Source organism: Eleutherodactylus coqui, chromosome 3 (genome assembly GCF_035609145.1).
Source record: "Eleutherodactylus coqui strain aEleCoq1 chromosome 3, aEleCoq1.hap1, whole genome shotgun sequence".
NCBI classification, from domain to species: Eukaryota; Metazoa; Chordata; class Amphibia; order Anura; family Eleutherodactylidae; genus Eleutherodactylus; species Eleutherodactylus coqui.
Genome location: NC_089839.1, coordinates 18129410 through 18144230, shown reverse-complemented (window position 1 = coordinate 18144230; position 14821 = coordinate 18129410). Strand labels below are relative to the sequence as shown.

General features: G+C 53.0%; 1 protein-coding gene across 1 annotated transcript; it reads left to right on the top strand.

Annotated features, from left to right (window-relative positions):
• The first annotated feature begins 337 nt into the window (after positions 1-337).
• Positions 338-14170, top strand: NFKBIE (NFKB inhibitor epsilon). The gene is made up of 7 exons (XM_066595220.1): positions 338-448; positions 2276-2635; positions 8410-8512; positions 8627-8828; positions 9006-9094; positions 9173-9421; positions 12711-14170. Exons 2-7 carry the CDS (start codon positions 2298-2300, stop codon positions 12774-12776), a joined length of 1047 nt encoding a protein of 348 aa, XP_066451317.1. The 5' UTR covers positions 338-448; positions 2276-2297; the 3' UTR covers positions 12777-14170.
• The last annotated feature ends 651 nt before the right edge of the window (positions 14171-14821 follow it).

Below are 14821 nucleotides of genomic sequence, written 5' to 3'. Positions count from 1 at the left end.
ATGATGTTTTGGTTTGTTACAGTGTATCAGTGTAAAATCCCTCCTGTCGCAGTAACAACTCCTCAGCTGTGTGAGCAGGACAAGGTAACGGCCGGTTTTCAGCCTCTAGATGTACATAATGTTCACATTCACTGACAGCAAGCAGAGGGTTTGACAATGGAGAGGATTATTACAGTGTCACCATGGAAACTGCGCGGCAAGCCCCGCCCACACGACGAATCCCACCTTTTTCCGGTCATGTGACCTATTTAACCCCCTACAGCCCACGGCCTATGTATACAGCGCTGTGGTGGGAGGAGATACTGCTGACGTCAGTACTACGTGGCCTGTGATTGGTCCTGCAGTCAGTAAGTCCCGCTGCTATTGGGCGCTGCCCTGTCTTGGGGATTTTCCTACTTCTGTCGGCTGTAATATGAAGATGAAGCTCCGGGCGGCTCCGTTGTGCTAGGTGAGGGATTTACCGGGTCAGTGGCCGGCAGCCGGGGTCACTATACTGTCCTCCACCCCCAGGGGTCACTGTGATATCTGTGTCTCCCTCCTTTCTCTGGGGTCGCCATGGTGACTGTATTGACTGTACCTTCTCGGGGTCGTTGAGCTGCCCATCCCAACCCTCCCCTGATCCTGGGGGTCACTGTGGGATCTGTCCCGCCTACACAGGGGTAACTGCGCTGTCTTTATTGCCCCCTCTGCCTCCCAGGTGGCACAGCTTTGTTCCTCCTGCATCTGCACAGGTGTGTCTGTCCTGCCGTCCCACCCTCTCGAGGGGGGTTCATATCAGCGCTCTCTGCCCCGCCCTCCTCCCGGTGGGGTAACTGTGCTGTCCGTCCCGCCCAGCCCATCCTCCTCCTCCTGGGGGGGTAACTGCTCTGTCGGTCTCGCCCTCCCCTCCGCCTCCCGGGGGGGTACCTGCTCTGTCCGTCTCGCTCTCCGCCTCCCGACGGGGGGGTACCTGCTCTGTCGGTCTCGCCCTCCCCTCTCTGCCTCCCGGCGGGGGGGTACCTGCTCTGTCGGTCTCGCCCTCCCCTCTCCGCCTCCCGGCGGGGGGGTACCTGCTCTGTCCGTCTCGCCCTCCCCTCTCCGACTCCCGGCGGGGGGGTGCCTGCTCTGTCCGTCTCGCCCTCCCCTCTCCGCCTCCCGGCGGGGGGGTGCCACCTGCTCTGTCGGTCTCGCCCTCCCCTCTCCGCCTCCCAACGGGGGGGTACCTGCTCTGTCGGTCTCGCCCTCCCCTCTCCGCCTCCCGGCGGGGGGTGCCTGCTCTGTCGGTCTCGCCCTCCCCTCTCTGCCTCCCGGCGGGGGGGTACCTGCTCTGTCGGTCTCGCCCTCCCCTCTCCGCCTCCCGGCGGGGGGGTACCTGCTCTGTCGGTCTCGCCCTCCCCTCTCCGCCTCCCGGCGGGGGGGTACCTGCTCTGTCGGTCTCGCCCTCCCCTCTCCGCCTCCCGGCGGGGGGGTACCTGCTCTGTCGGTCTCGCCCTCCCCTCTCCGCCTCCCGGCGGGGGGGTACCTGCTCTGTCGGTCTCGCCCTCTCGCCCTCCCCTCTCCGCCTCCCGGCGGGGGGGTACCTGCTCTGTCGGTCTCGCCCTCTCGCCCTCCCCTCTCCGCCTCCCGGCGGGGGGGTACCTGCTCTGTCGGTCTCGCCCTCCCCTCTCCGCCTCCCGGCGGGGGGGTTCCTGCTCTGTCGGTCTCGCCCTCCCCTCTCCGCCTCCCGGCGGGGGGGTTCCTGCTCTGTCGGTCTCGCCCTCCCCTCTCCGCCTCCCGGGGGGGGGGGGGTACCTGCTCTGTCGGTCTCGCCCTCCCCTCTCCGCCTCCCGGGGGGGGGGGGGTACCTGCTCTGTCGGTCTCGCCCTCCCCTCTCCGCCTCCCGGGGGGGGGTACCTGCTCTGTCGGTCTCGCCCTCCCCTCTCCGCCTCCCGGGGGGGGGGGGTACCTGCTCTGTCGGTCTCGCCCTCCCCTCTCCGCCTCCCGGGGGGGGGGGGGTACCTGCTCTGGCGGTCTCGCCCTCCCCTCTCCGCCTCCCGGCGGGGGGGTACCTGCTCTGTCGGCCCCGCCCTCCCCTCTCCACCTCTTGGGGGTGACGGCGCTGTCCGTCCCGCGCTCCTCCTCCCAGGGGGCTGACGGCGCTGTCCATCTTGCGCTCCTCCTCCCAGGGGGGTGACGGCGCTGTCCATCTTGCGCTCCTCCTCCCAGGGGGGTGACGGCGCTGTCCGTCCCGCGCTCCTCCTCCCCACGCGCCGGTCATTCTCTAGCCGTATACTGAGGTTTTGCTTGTGTTTTGCAGCTTGTATTGGGATCTCTCCACCATGTCGGATGAATGGGGCTCCAAGAAGTTGGGCCTCCACCCGGAAGACAGTCGCTATGACTCGGGGCTGGCGGAATCGGTGCAGTCGCTGCAGGAGGAGGTGCTGACGCTTCACTCCGCTACCGCTGCGGGAACATCTGATTCTGCCTCTCGGCCGCTGCACGGTGATGCTGCAGACAAAGCGTCTGAGGTCCAGGACTCTGAGCGGGTAGACTCCACCTACGGCTCTGTCTCTTTAACGGAGTCCTTGACGCAGACATGTCTGCCCCCTAGTGGAGCCCCAGAGACTGACAGCGAGCAGCTAGACAGCCTGGCGTACCTGTCCGAAGAAGGCGACACGTGAGTAACTGTACATGTGGTAAGAAATCCGTTAGGATGACCCTGGAGACCCCCGGGGCCGGACGTACGAGGGTCCATCCAATTAGAGCTTCACATGCTAAAGGCAGCTAGAATTCTTCATCCCCAACACATCTCTCATGGTTGTCGGGATCCCATCCCCCGCTCCCACGGAGAGATTTTGCTGCTGACATCGACAACTTTTCTGGACACGAAAAAAGGCGCAATCAGTCGTTGAACAAATTTTCTTGTGTTCATCGGCTGATTGGATACGGACTGATCATGGGGGGGCGGGGACTGGGAGCCCACCAGATATTCAAAACTGGGGTCATTGTGCAGTGAAGGCAGTGGTGGTTGAATAGAGCGGAGGCACGCACGAGCAGGTAGTCGGTAAACTGCCGCGGTCCAACATAAATGAATGGCAAGGTAGCACACGTATATATGCAGCTGCCTTTCCATTGGTTCTTGGACGTACCAGACCCCATTCCAAGATTGGTGAGGGTCCCGGCACTCGAAGCCCTGTGATCAGCAAGTTATCCTCCATCCACAGGGGGGAAATAACTCGTTATCGTGGGGCAACCCCTTAAAACGAGTTCATACTTAAAACTTATATAAATGGGTTGTCAGATTAGAAAAGATGGCTGCTCTATCCCAAAACAGCGCCACTCCTGTCCATTGGTTGTGTGTGGTATTGCAGCTGAGCTGCATTGAAGTGTATAGGAGCGGAGCTGTAGTACCAGACACAACCCACAGACAAGGATGGCGCTGTATTTGGAAGAAAGCAGCCATGTTTTTCTAAACCCCTGACAACCTCTTTTAAGTATGACATTTTATTTTTAAGAGACTGAACCCTGACCCTTTAACCCCTTCCTGACGTACGTTAGAGGTCCCGGGTGAGAGTATGGGGGGGGACTGTTGTCATCTGTATTACATAGCGGACACCTTCCGGAATGGGCTGGTATTGAAGAGAACTTGAAGACTTTTAACCCCCTGTGCTGCTGTCAGTGATGGCCATGGCATCTGAGGGGTTAAGGGAGTTGTACAAAACCGACTTATCACAGGATAGGTGATAAGTCTGATCACCATTGAGCCCCCCAGCTGTCCTGAGAATGGGGGTCCCGTGTCGTCCTCCCTGTGTGCTCTCTACAACGCCCCGCAGTGAGGAGGACATTGGAGATCGCACTGCTGTCTCTTCAGGCAGCTGATTGGTGCGGGTCCCGAGCGGCGGACCCCCGCTGATCTGATACTGATGACCCCTTTAAATGGTAACTTTAAGGCTACGTGCAGACGAACGCGAAACGTATAAAACACGCGCGAATATGAACACCCTTTTTTGAATGGAGACGTACACATGAGCGACGCTGCGAGGTAAACAAATCGCTGCGCGTCCTATTTTTTTTTTTTTTGCGTTTTCCGGAACGCATCCCCCCCCCCCCTCGCCGTGAGATGTGAGGTTTCCCGTTAAAATCCTTGCGATCCTCTATTGCGCCTGAAAATCGGATTGTCACAATGATGTGAAGCTCCAAGTGATGCCCGGCGTCTGCATGAAAAACTTCGCATTTGCGGTTATAATACACGTTCGCCAAAAACGCCCTCGTATGGCGATGATTTGGAATAGGAGGATGAAAAAAACGGTCGTCAAACATGATGTCGTGCAAATAACATTTTTTTATGTTAAATATATTTTTAATGAATTTTGGGGGATTCTTTGAAAAAAAAAAATCCTAAAATCCTGCATTTTCCCCGGCTGACCGCAGCGCCTAGTATCAGTCCATCCATTACTTCCTGATCTGCAGCAGTCCTCTCCCAAGCAGGATCCACCAGTCACAAGAGGTGATTTGCTGGGAGTACCTCCTCCCCCTCCCTGCACAGGTCACAGTGTGTCTAGAACAGCCTCCCCTCCTGTCCATTGTGTGGATGGCCTATGAAGCTGCTGTAAAGCATCTCTCTAAATGCTGTTAAATGTAGCTCAGGAAAGATGGCCGCCCCCCGTAGTCACATATAGACAACGGAATAAAAAATGATGCGCTAGAATCTGTTTCTCTATCTGGCTTTAATTTAATTTTTTTTTAAAGTCCCTTTAAGGGGTTAGTATGTGGTGGGGGTCGGCTGATAGGGGGTCCTGGGTTCCATCTAGTTAGGGGGTTACCCATCTCTTAGTAGGGTCTTTGCTCAGTAGGTCCTTCAGACCTGGTATGTGACAGGGCAGTTAACCCTTTCCTCTGGGTGGGTTCTTTCGCCTGTATACCCCATATTAGTACAGATATAGAATTGGGGGTGTCCCGTGACCTACAGCTGCTGCGGCACCTCAGCATGTGATCTGCAATAAGGAAGTCATTTCAGGCGTGTCCGCTGGGTCCTGAAGACCGCCATGTTCCCAGTCACTGTCTGTGATTTAGATTGTAAGCTCTTCGGGTCTGTTTGTGGGCAGTCGGACACTGCACCTTCCTCCTCATGGTTGTGAGGCTTCCTGTACACGGACCGACCGGTCGGAGGACATTCCTGTGTGTGTTAACCCCTCGTGCAGCCGGTCGACTGGCGGCTGAGACATGAGGATGTGGTGAAAGCTATTTCAGGCTGTGAAAATCCCCCGTGATGGGAGGCTGAGCCGCGCACCAGGGGCTTCGGGGTGGGTGGTGGCCCAGCGGCTCGGGTGGCATCCTCCAGAATTCCCCACAAGGGAATGCATCCGATGGGCCGCTGCAGGAAATCCCCTGACCGGCGGGAGGGGGGGGGGCACATAGATTCTGCTTCAGGTTACCTGCTCTTATAACCATGCCACATTTACGGAGCATTATAAGCGGAGCCGCTGATATCACGGTTAACCCCTTCACCCCTAAACCATTTCATTTTTTGTTCTTCCTCCCCACCTTTAATGAGTCACAACTTTATTTTCCCAGCAACCCACCCGTAGGAAGGCTTGGATTTTGTGGGATGGGTTATATTTTTCAGTGATGCCATGTAACGTATTGAAAAACTTTTAAAAGTTTTTAACCCCTTAAAGACGTGTCCCCCCCCCCCCCCCTCCCAATTTTCGTTCTTCCCACCCACTTCAAAATCATAACTCTTCTATTATCAGCATCGCTGTCTGAGGACTGGTGGTTTTTTGCAGGAAGAGTTATATTTTTTTTCACTGCTACTATATGATGTACTGAAAGAAAAAACCTTTTAAAAAATTCAAAGTGAAGCGAAACAATGAAAACAAAAGGAGGCGTTCCGCCATCTTTGGGGGAGTCGTGTTTTCTAAGGTTCACACATGGCAGCAAAACTGACATGATGACTTTATTTTGTGGGTCGGTGCGACGACTACGATACCAAGTTTATGTCGAGGTTTTTTTTTTTCTGTAATACTTCTTAAAAAATAAAATCTTTTTGGAAAAAATTTAAATTTTCTGCCGCCGTCGTCTGACTGCCATAATTTTTTTAATTTTTCCATCCACACAGCTGTGCGAGGGCTCGTTGTTCGCGGGACGTCCTGTAATTCTTATTGATGCCATTTTGGAGTACATACGACTTTAGATTAAAAAAAAATAAAATAAAAAAAAAATTCTTGGAGACAAGGCGACCGAAAAAGCGCAATTCTAACGTTATTTTTAGAGATGAGCGAATATACTCGTTTTGAGTAATCACTCGATCGAGCACCACGATTTTCGAGTACTTCCGTACTCTGGTAAAAAGATTCAGGAGGCGGGGGGAGGCATGGCGGAGCGGGGGGTAGCAGTGGGGAACAGGGGGGAGCCCTCTCCCCCCTCCCACTCCCCGCTGCAACCCCCCACTCACCCACGGCGCCCCCCGAATCTTTTCGCCCGAGTACAGAAGTACTCGAAAATCGTGGCGCTCGGGCGAAAAAGGGGCGTGGCCAAGTAGCTTTCGCTCATCTCTAGTTATGTTTCTATTTTTCTGACGACGTTCACCGTTTGGGTTAAATAATGCGTTACTTTAATAGATCAGATTTTTATGGACACAGAGATACCAAATACCTACTTGAGCTTTATATTTAGAATTTTTTTTATTATAAAATGGAAAAAGGTTTTTTTGTTTTTTTTAAAACTTTTATTCCCTTTTTATTATTTTTTTTAATTAATAAAAATGATTTTTTTTTTTTTGTCTCCGTAGTGGACTTTGAACTCGCGATGCTTTGATCACTCCTACGGTGTGATGTAATACTATTGGTATAGCTCTATGAGCGATCACAAGTTCAAGTCCCGTCACGAATAGAGAGAGAAAGTACTTTTCAGTACATAAGATAGTAGCTTTAAAAAAACACAACTGGTCCCACAAGGAGCGACTCCTCAGACCGCCACATCAGCAGGGAAGGAAGACAGGATGTTTTTGAAAGTCGTGAGGAAAAATAAAGCGGGCAGTGTTATTAAGGGGTTAATAATGAAAACATCCATAGCGGCCCTGGGGGCCGTCTCAAGGCTCGGGGCTTCCATGGCTAATGAACAGCACCGTGAGATGTCTTCACAGGAGGGCCGTCCCTGAGACAGCCTGCTCTGTCAGGTCATTGACGGCAGCATCTAAGTGGTTAATGGCCAAGATCGGAGTTCTCTCTGCTGCGGCCGCATACAGAGATGGTCTTCAGGGCTGAAACTTCATTATTAGGCTTTATTCACGCGGGCGATTTACATTCCCCCCCCCCCCCCCCCCCCCCCCGTATGCGAATTCTGTCTGATTCCAACATGGACAGAACTCGCGCTGAAAACCGGTCGCCTCATTTGTACGGCTTCATTCATAGCGGCCCATAATTTATTTCTTCTTTGTCCAATTTAGAAAAGTCGCCATACGTTCTATTTTTCTCATTTTCTATGAGATCTTGAAAAAAAAATACGGGGTGCAGCGTGACTGCGATCTGATTTTTATCATGGAAAAACATGCAATTTTTTTTCTTCTCCTTTTTGCATGAAAAGCGGGTTTAAATCTGGTCCGTTCTCCACTGTCCTGCGTCGCGCTCGCCCGTGTCTGTAAAGCCTAAACCCGCCTGCTTCTGAGTCTTCATCCACACAGGCTGCCTGGAAAGTCCCGGCTGCTGCGAGGTGCCTGACTGCCGCCTTAACTCCTGTGGGGCCGGCCTGCCGTGCAGAGAAGGTGGCTGTCTCCCTGCTGCCACCTAGTGAAGACCTGCGGTGATAACGGGTCACTAGAATTAAAAGTGATACACATAGCCAGGGGACAGTGGCCACCACGGGGCCGCGCAGATAAGGGGCCCGACTTCGGTCAGCAGTTACTCGCACACTGGGCGTCCCAAGTCTGTATCCTCCAGGCACCAATACACAAGATACCAACACCTATCTGAACCACTGATACTTGCCTAAAGTGACAGAGTAGTGTGCTCCTCATAGTGGCTCCAATATTAATGGTGACCCCCTCCAATAATGGGCCCATGCATTAATACGGACCCCGGTGCTGGACCTCCAGCCGGGCAGCAACCCTGCAAGCGGTGCAGTCACTCAGTCCACAGCTCAAGTGGGGCGGCCGCCGTGCTGTCATCAGTCTGTGACCCCTGACCCCTCCCACTAGTATCTGCACTGCGTACAGGCGGCGTCTGCCCGACCGGAACTGTACATACCAAAAATACCAACCGCTTGGCAACCCGGCGCCCCTCTGAAGTCCTACAGATTGCCACCTGTGGTTGCAGGCACAGGTTTCCCCATGGAAGAGAGACCAAGGAAGAGAGATGTTCATTGTGTGGTGTCATCACCTAGATGGCGCCCCCTTCTGGATAAGGATGTTGTGCGTGTGTGTATATAATAGTAACATGCATTCTCTGCCTGCAGCCTCCTGCACCTCTCCATCATCCACGCCATCCCAACGCTGTCTCTCTACTTCATCGATTTGGCTCCCAAAGACGTGCTGGACATCCAGAACGACCTGTACCAGGTGAGTGCGGGAGGTCTTGTGTCTGGCGGGTCAGGAGTCCGCAGTGTGACTTGGCTTAATGCGCCTCATTGGTCCGGTTGACATGTTTCACGGTTCTTCCCTTCTTCCTTTCAGTCGGCCCTGCATCTTGCAGTCTACTTGGAACAGGTGGAGGTTGTAGAGGCTTTGGTGGAAAAAGACGTCAACCTGGAGTTACAAGACAGAAAGGGAGACACGGCGCTCCACCTCGCTTGTGAGAAAGAGCACCTAGAGTGTGCCAAGATCTTGCTGCGGGGCCCTCGGGGACCACAGAACATGCAGCTTCAGAACTGGAAAGGTGAGCTCATCCCTGAGAAGATGGATTACTAAAATAGTAGGGGTTTAGGCTGTGAAATTCGGGCTGTGGTCGCATCTGGAGTGACTAAGACTCTGGCATTGGAGAATGAGGGATATTGGTGGAGGATACGGGCATTGTCCAGACTTTACCCTTCAGCTCTCTGCATTCTGTGCGCAGGTCTCTCTTGTCTGCACATTGCCACGCTGAAGAGGAACCAAGCGCTTATCTCCCTTCTGATGGAAAGCGGAGCGGATATCAACAGTCAGGTATGCCCGGTATTACCCTGAACATACCCTAGTGCTGCATAGACTTGTAGTTCTCTTCATTCTCCTCTTGTCCTGTAGGAGGGCACCAGTGGTAAGACCCCCCTGCATTTGGCTGTGGAGATGCTGGACCGCTCACTGCTGTTAAATCTGCTACAACATCGGCCCAAGGTGGATGCCTTCATGTATAACGGTTGTACCCCTCTGCACCTGGCGGTGGGCAGGAAGGACGCTGGATTGGCCAGGTTATTGTGTCAGGCAGGGGCGGACATCTTGCAACGCAATCGAGAAGGAGACACCCCACAAGACTTGGCAGAAGGAAACAACCAGGTAAGAGCAGGACAGGATGGAGGGGAACCCACACCCAAAATGAGCTGGAGCTATTGACAGAATATTTCTCACAGCGGCCTCGGTAGTAATTATTGCGGCCCCCGGCTGCGATGGCGGCCCCCATTATTGCGGCCCCCGGCTGCGATGGCGGCCCCCATTATTGCGGCCCCCGGCTGCGATGGCGGCCCCCATTATTGCGGCCCCCGGCTGCGATGGCGGCCCCCATTATTGCGGCCCCCGGCTGCGATGGCGGCCCCCATTATTGCGGGCCCCCGGCTGCGATGGCGGCCCCCATTATTGCGGGCCCCCGGCTGCGATGGCGGCCCCCATTATTGCGGGCCCCCGGCTGCGATGGCGGCCCCCATTATTGCGGGCCCCCGGCTGCGATGGCGGCCCCCATTATTGCGGGCCCCCGGCTGCGATGGCGGCCCCCATTATTGCGGGCCCCCGGCTGCGATGGCGGCCCCCATTATTGCGGGCCCCCGGCTGCGATGGCGGCCCCCATTATTGCGGCCCCCGGCTGCGATGGCGGCCCCCATTATTGCGGGCCCTGGCTGTTAACCCCCACTCATCCAGTAATAACATTAACCCTCCACCCCATATACTTACTGACTCCTTGTAGTCCCGCACTTACTTCGTCCCGGCTGCCAGCTCTGCTGTCATGCATCTTGGCCGTTGGCACGGTCAAGCAGGCCAGCGTCACGGCTGCTGGCTCTTCTGTCACGTGTCCCCGCTGCCGGCTCTGTGAGACAGCCGGCACTCTGGATTAAACACGCCCCCAGCCAATCAGAAGCTAACAGGGGCGCTAATATTTGCTGCTGTGGCGACATAATACACCAGTACCCAGCCGGAGAGCCACGGCACCCCGGTTGGGAATCGCTGCCCTAAGGACACGGCCTATTTTGGGCTTAAGGACGTAACGATTTTTGGCAGATTTTCATCTACATTTTTCAAAAGCAAAAATTTTTTTCTTTTATTTTCCCGTCGGCCGTATAAGGGCTTGTTTTGTTTTTGTTTTTTTTTTGCATGGTGAACTGTAGTTTTTATTGGTGCCACTTTTGGGTACAAAGACTATATTGTAAAACTTTATTAATTTTTGTTTTGTAACAGGGAGAGAAAACGCATCAATTCTGCCATAGATTTATATATATATAATCATGCAGCATAAATGACACAACCCTTTTTTCTGCGGTACGGTTACAATGATGCCAAAATTCTTTCTAGGTGTTTCCACTTTTCCGCAATATAAACCGGAAATTATGGAAATTATTTTTTTCTAAATCGCTGCATTCAAAGTCCTGTAACTTGTTTATTTTCCATGGGCGGAGCTCTGTGAGGGCTTGTTTTTGCGAGACGACCTGGAGTTCTTACTGGTACATATACGGCTTTTTTGATCACTTTTATTGAGTATGTTGGGAGGCAAAATTCAAATTTTGCCTGTTTCTTAGGGTTTTTTTTAACGCTTTTTGGCGTGCAGCATAAAAAGCGTGTTCAATTTATTGTACAGGTCATTAGTAGAGATGAGCGAGTAGTGCCTTAGCCGAGTATCTCCCCGCTTGTTGCTAAAGATTCGGGGGCTGGCGCGGGTGACAGGTGAGTTCCGGGGCGGGAGAGAGGGAGATCTCCCCTCTGTTCCCCGCCCCCCGAAGCTTTAGAGACGAGCGGGGAGATACTCGGCTAAGGCACTACTCAATCGAGTAATGTGCCTTAGAGAGTATACTCGCTCATCTCTAGTCATTACGGTTACGACGTTGCCAAATATGTGGGATTTAAATTTTCTGCTTTTTTTTTTTGTTTGTTTGTTTTACACTATTTATGTCCCTGTAGGGGGCTTGTACAATAGCTCCTATGATCGCTTCTCTCCTGCAATGCCTTATCGCTTGTATTAGCGATCATAGGCACTGGCAGTGCTGGACGCCTGTAGCTGGCGTCCTGTTGCCATGGCACCCCGACGGACTCCCCCACGGTTACAACACAGAGTCCGATGACGTCACAGAGGGAGTTCGCTCCCTCTGTGAACCCTTTACATGCCACGATCTACGTAGGCTAGCAGGGAAGGGGTTAACAGCAGGGGGTCACTGTTACAGAGCACCCCCGCTGTTACAGGGGGAGGCGGGCTATCGGTGACAGCTGGGTCCGGCTGCCGGATAGCAGGGGATCTCTTCTGATCTCATTTTATCCACAGGGCGTAACTGTAAGACCTGTTGCGTTAAGTACTCCGCAGCCAGGACGTACCGTTACACCCCGGGGCAGGAAGGGGTTAAGAATGCATCTCTCTTGGGCCGAAGCCTACAAATAAAACCAAGGAAAGTAGAATACCAATCTATATGGTCCAATTAAAGGGAGAGGAGGCGGAGGGGCTGAACGACAAGCATTGTAGTGGGGTTGTGGCTGCCTCCACCTGGACTTTGGCGGATGGGCCCATATACCTTGATCAGACCATTTGCGAAGGACCTTATTTACCGTCGTTCGTGTATACATCCTCGTTATGTGTTTTTCTAATGAAGAAAATTATTTTGAGCGCTGTTGCCACTTTTTGGTTTCTGCTTGAACTCCTCCGGCTATGATACATGCATGGAGCCGCTCGACGCTGCAGTCCGGAGCTGGCACTACCATGGTGGGACCGAGTTGGTGAACGGCGAAGCGCCAATTCAGAGCAGATCTAATGCAGATTACTAGTAAGCCCACGGCCCAATTAGAGGACAATGCAGATTTCAGTGTGACCGTGTCAGTTGGAATTTGGCGCGATCGCCTCGTTGAGTTTTCAGCACTGATCGGTACCGGAATCTCCTGCAGACAACGGTGATGACTTCCTGGATGATCGACCCCTATCGGAGCAGAAGAGGGCCAATTCCAGTACGCTTTCCTTCCGTCGACCTCAGCAGTCCGACGGGACTTTCTGGGACACGGAAAGTGGATTTCTCCTTCTCATGTGCTGCTCTTCAAATTTGCAATTGGGTTTTACACTCTCACTCATACAAAATTGAAAACTATGTTCCGGGGGCCCCAGGGGTCCGTGCACCATACCATCGTGTAGTGCAGTCAAGTACGTTATGGTTACTACAATATAGGACCCCAGTACTGAGATATAGCGCTGGATCCGGCTGATTTGACTACACCCTGTATTCTGATATATTGCAACAAACCTTCCGCTGTGAGCAGGGCTAGCTCAGGATGGGTTACATCTAGGTTCAGTCCCTAGATGTAAACGGGGTGTTTTTAATAATTGGAAAGCTCATGTTTTGATGTTTTTGAGTTGCTGACTGTTTCCCCCATTTTTTTTTTTCAGCTTCTTGCTTTTCTCCCCTTTGATGATTTGAAGATCTCAGGAAAGCCAGTGGTGACGTCAGCTTAACCAGTGACTGCAGCTCGACCCTGTCCACCATGTCTACTATGCCCAGGTCTCCTCCCCTGCATCTAATGAACGGACGTCACAAGGACCATACACTGGAGACCGTTCCCGTAAAGACTCCTAGTTTGAGCAATGGGCGTGGCCTCATGGACCGGCCGTCTCACCCCACATATGATGGAACAATTCCCACCCCCTTTTCCTGCTCCTTGTTCTCCTCCTCTTCTTCTGTCCAGTGCTGAGTAAGACCCCGCAGTCAGGATGAGAGACCCCTGTACAATCATTCACAGCCCCATCTTCGGCTATTTAATCAGGTGACTTAGACACGTTCCTGGCTCTTGCGTCCAGAGATGACCCCCATATACACTTGAGACGATTGGATTTTGATGAAGAATCCTTCATCCCGCCCCCGCTGGTTTATTGCCGCCGTGTTCTTGAAGACGCTATCTATGCTTCTCTCTCCATGCTATCAGAGTTTTTGAGTTGAGTCCAGCAGTGACCAACGCTGGAATCAAAGAGGGTAACGGGTTGTGGATGTCCTTGGAGGCGGAGTTATGCAAAACAGATGACGGCAGGGGAGCTGCTGCAGGAGCGTACACCGGATTATGGCACCACCCCACATCCTTCCCTATATATACAAAGCAGATCCAGTGTTGTGCAGCCCGTGCTTTCCAATGGGTTCCTTCACTTTAGTGATGTTTTGTAGCCTATGTTACGAGAAAAAAAATTGCGGGTTGCCGCGATTTTGCAAGATTTTGTGGCAACGCTTTCCTTTGTGTTGCATCGCACGAAAACGTGGTTTCTGTGCGATGCAACATTTACAGTAGGAAATCCCACTGTAAATGCCTGAAAATAAGGCATATCTGCATTGAAAAATAAATAATAATAGCTCTGCTAGCCGGCGCTGTCGGCTTCGGCGCACGTCTCCTCGGCAGCTGCGGCGCACCTTTCTGTGGTCTTCAGGCAGCCCCTCCTGGATTGGAGGTTTAAAATGCCTGCCTCCAGGAAGGGCTGACTGTGATTGGCTGAGCCGCGGCACTCGAACCAATCACAGCCATCAAAAATCGCAGCAATACCGCACAGAACACAGATGCGATTTTCTCGCGGCGATATCATGCCACCCGTGTGAAAGCGGCCACAGCCATAATTCTTCATGACGTTCTCCTTTTAGGTCAGATTCACACTTCTGGACGACCCCGTTAACCCTTTCAGCACTGGAATTGATTGAATCACATTTACAAATAGTTTAACCTTTTAAGAACCAACAGACATATTGGTCCCATAGTTTTGTTTAGGGGGCTTTGTTTAGTCCCCGATCGCTCCCCCACCGCCTCGTTGGCACTTCTGTATTACACGCTGTTGCGAATGCATTTATGCAGAAATAAAGTTTTCTCTCTGGACTGCGCTGCTTCTTCCTCGGGTTGCCGTTCTCTCTTCCGCTCCTCTGTGGTCACAATGTTGGTGTTGGCTTAGTTTGGCCACAATGGATTGCTGTAGATATTTGGCTAAAAGGTGCGGTACCAGCTTTAGACATTTATGTGTGACTCCCATAATGGAATGCCGCCCCATGGATCTGCTCACTCCGCCTGTTGGCACAGAGGTAGAGATGCAGAAGCCATAAATGCCTGAGATGGGAAGATCCATTTAAGTAACGGCCGGCCCTGGAGGGTTTTGGCATCATTCAGACCGTATTAGGTGGACACGGTGTAGCTCTGTGTTGCAGACCCAATTCTGACAGCCACGTTGATGCCGATGATACTGTGGGCCGCCATCACTGGACCCAAAATGCAAAATCGGTCCACGTAAAAAAAAAAGACAATCTAATTTAGTGGGTCCGTGGGCTGTCTGTATTCAGTCGGTAAAGAATATGGACAGACCATGCGCCCGTGTGAATGAGCCCTGAGCGTTGGACACTTCCCTCACCACTTGCTCTGCAGCCCCTCTTAGTCCTGGGCCCCCATGTGGTGGACTCCATCCTCCTCTCTGCATGGTCTTTACATGGAGACCATGTCGGCCTTGTCTGATGTGCTGCAGTTCTCCGCCGGTCCCAT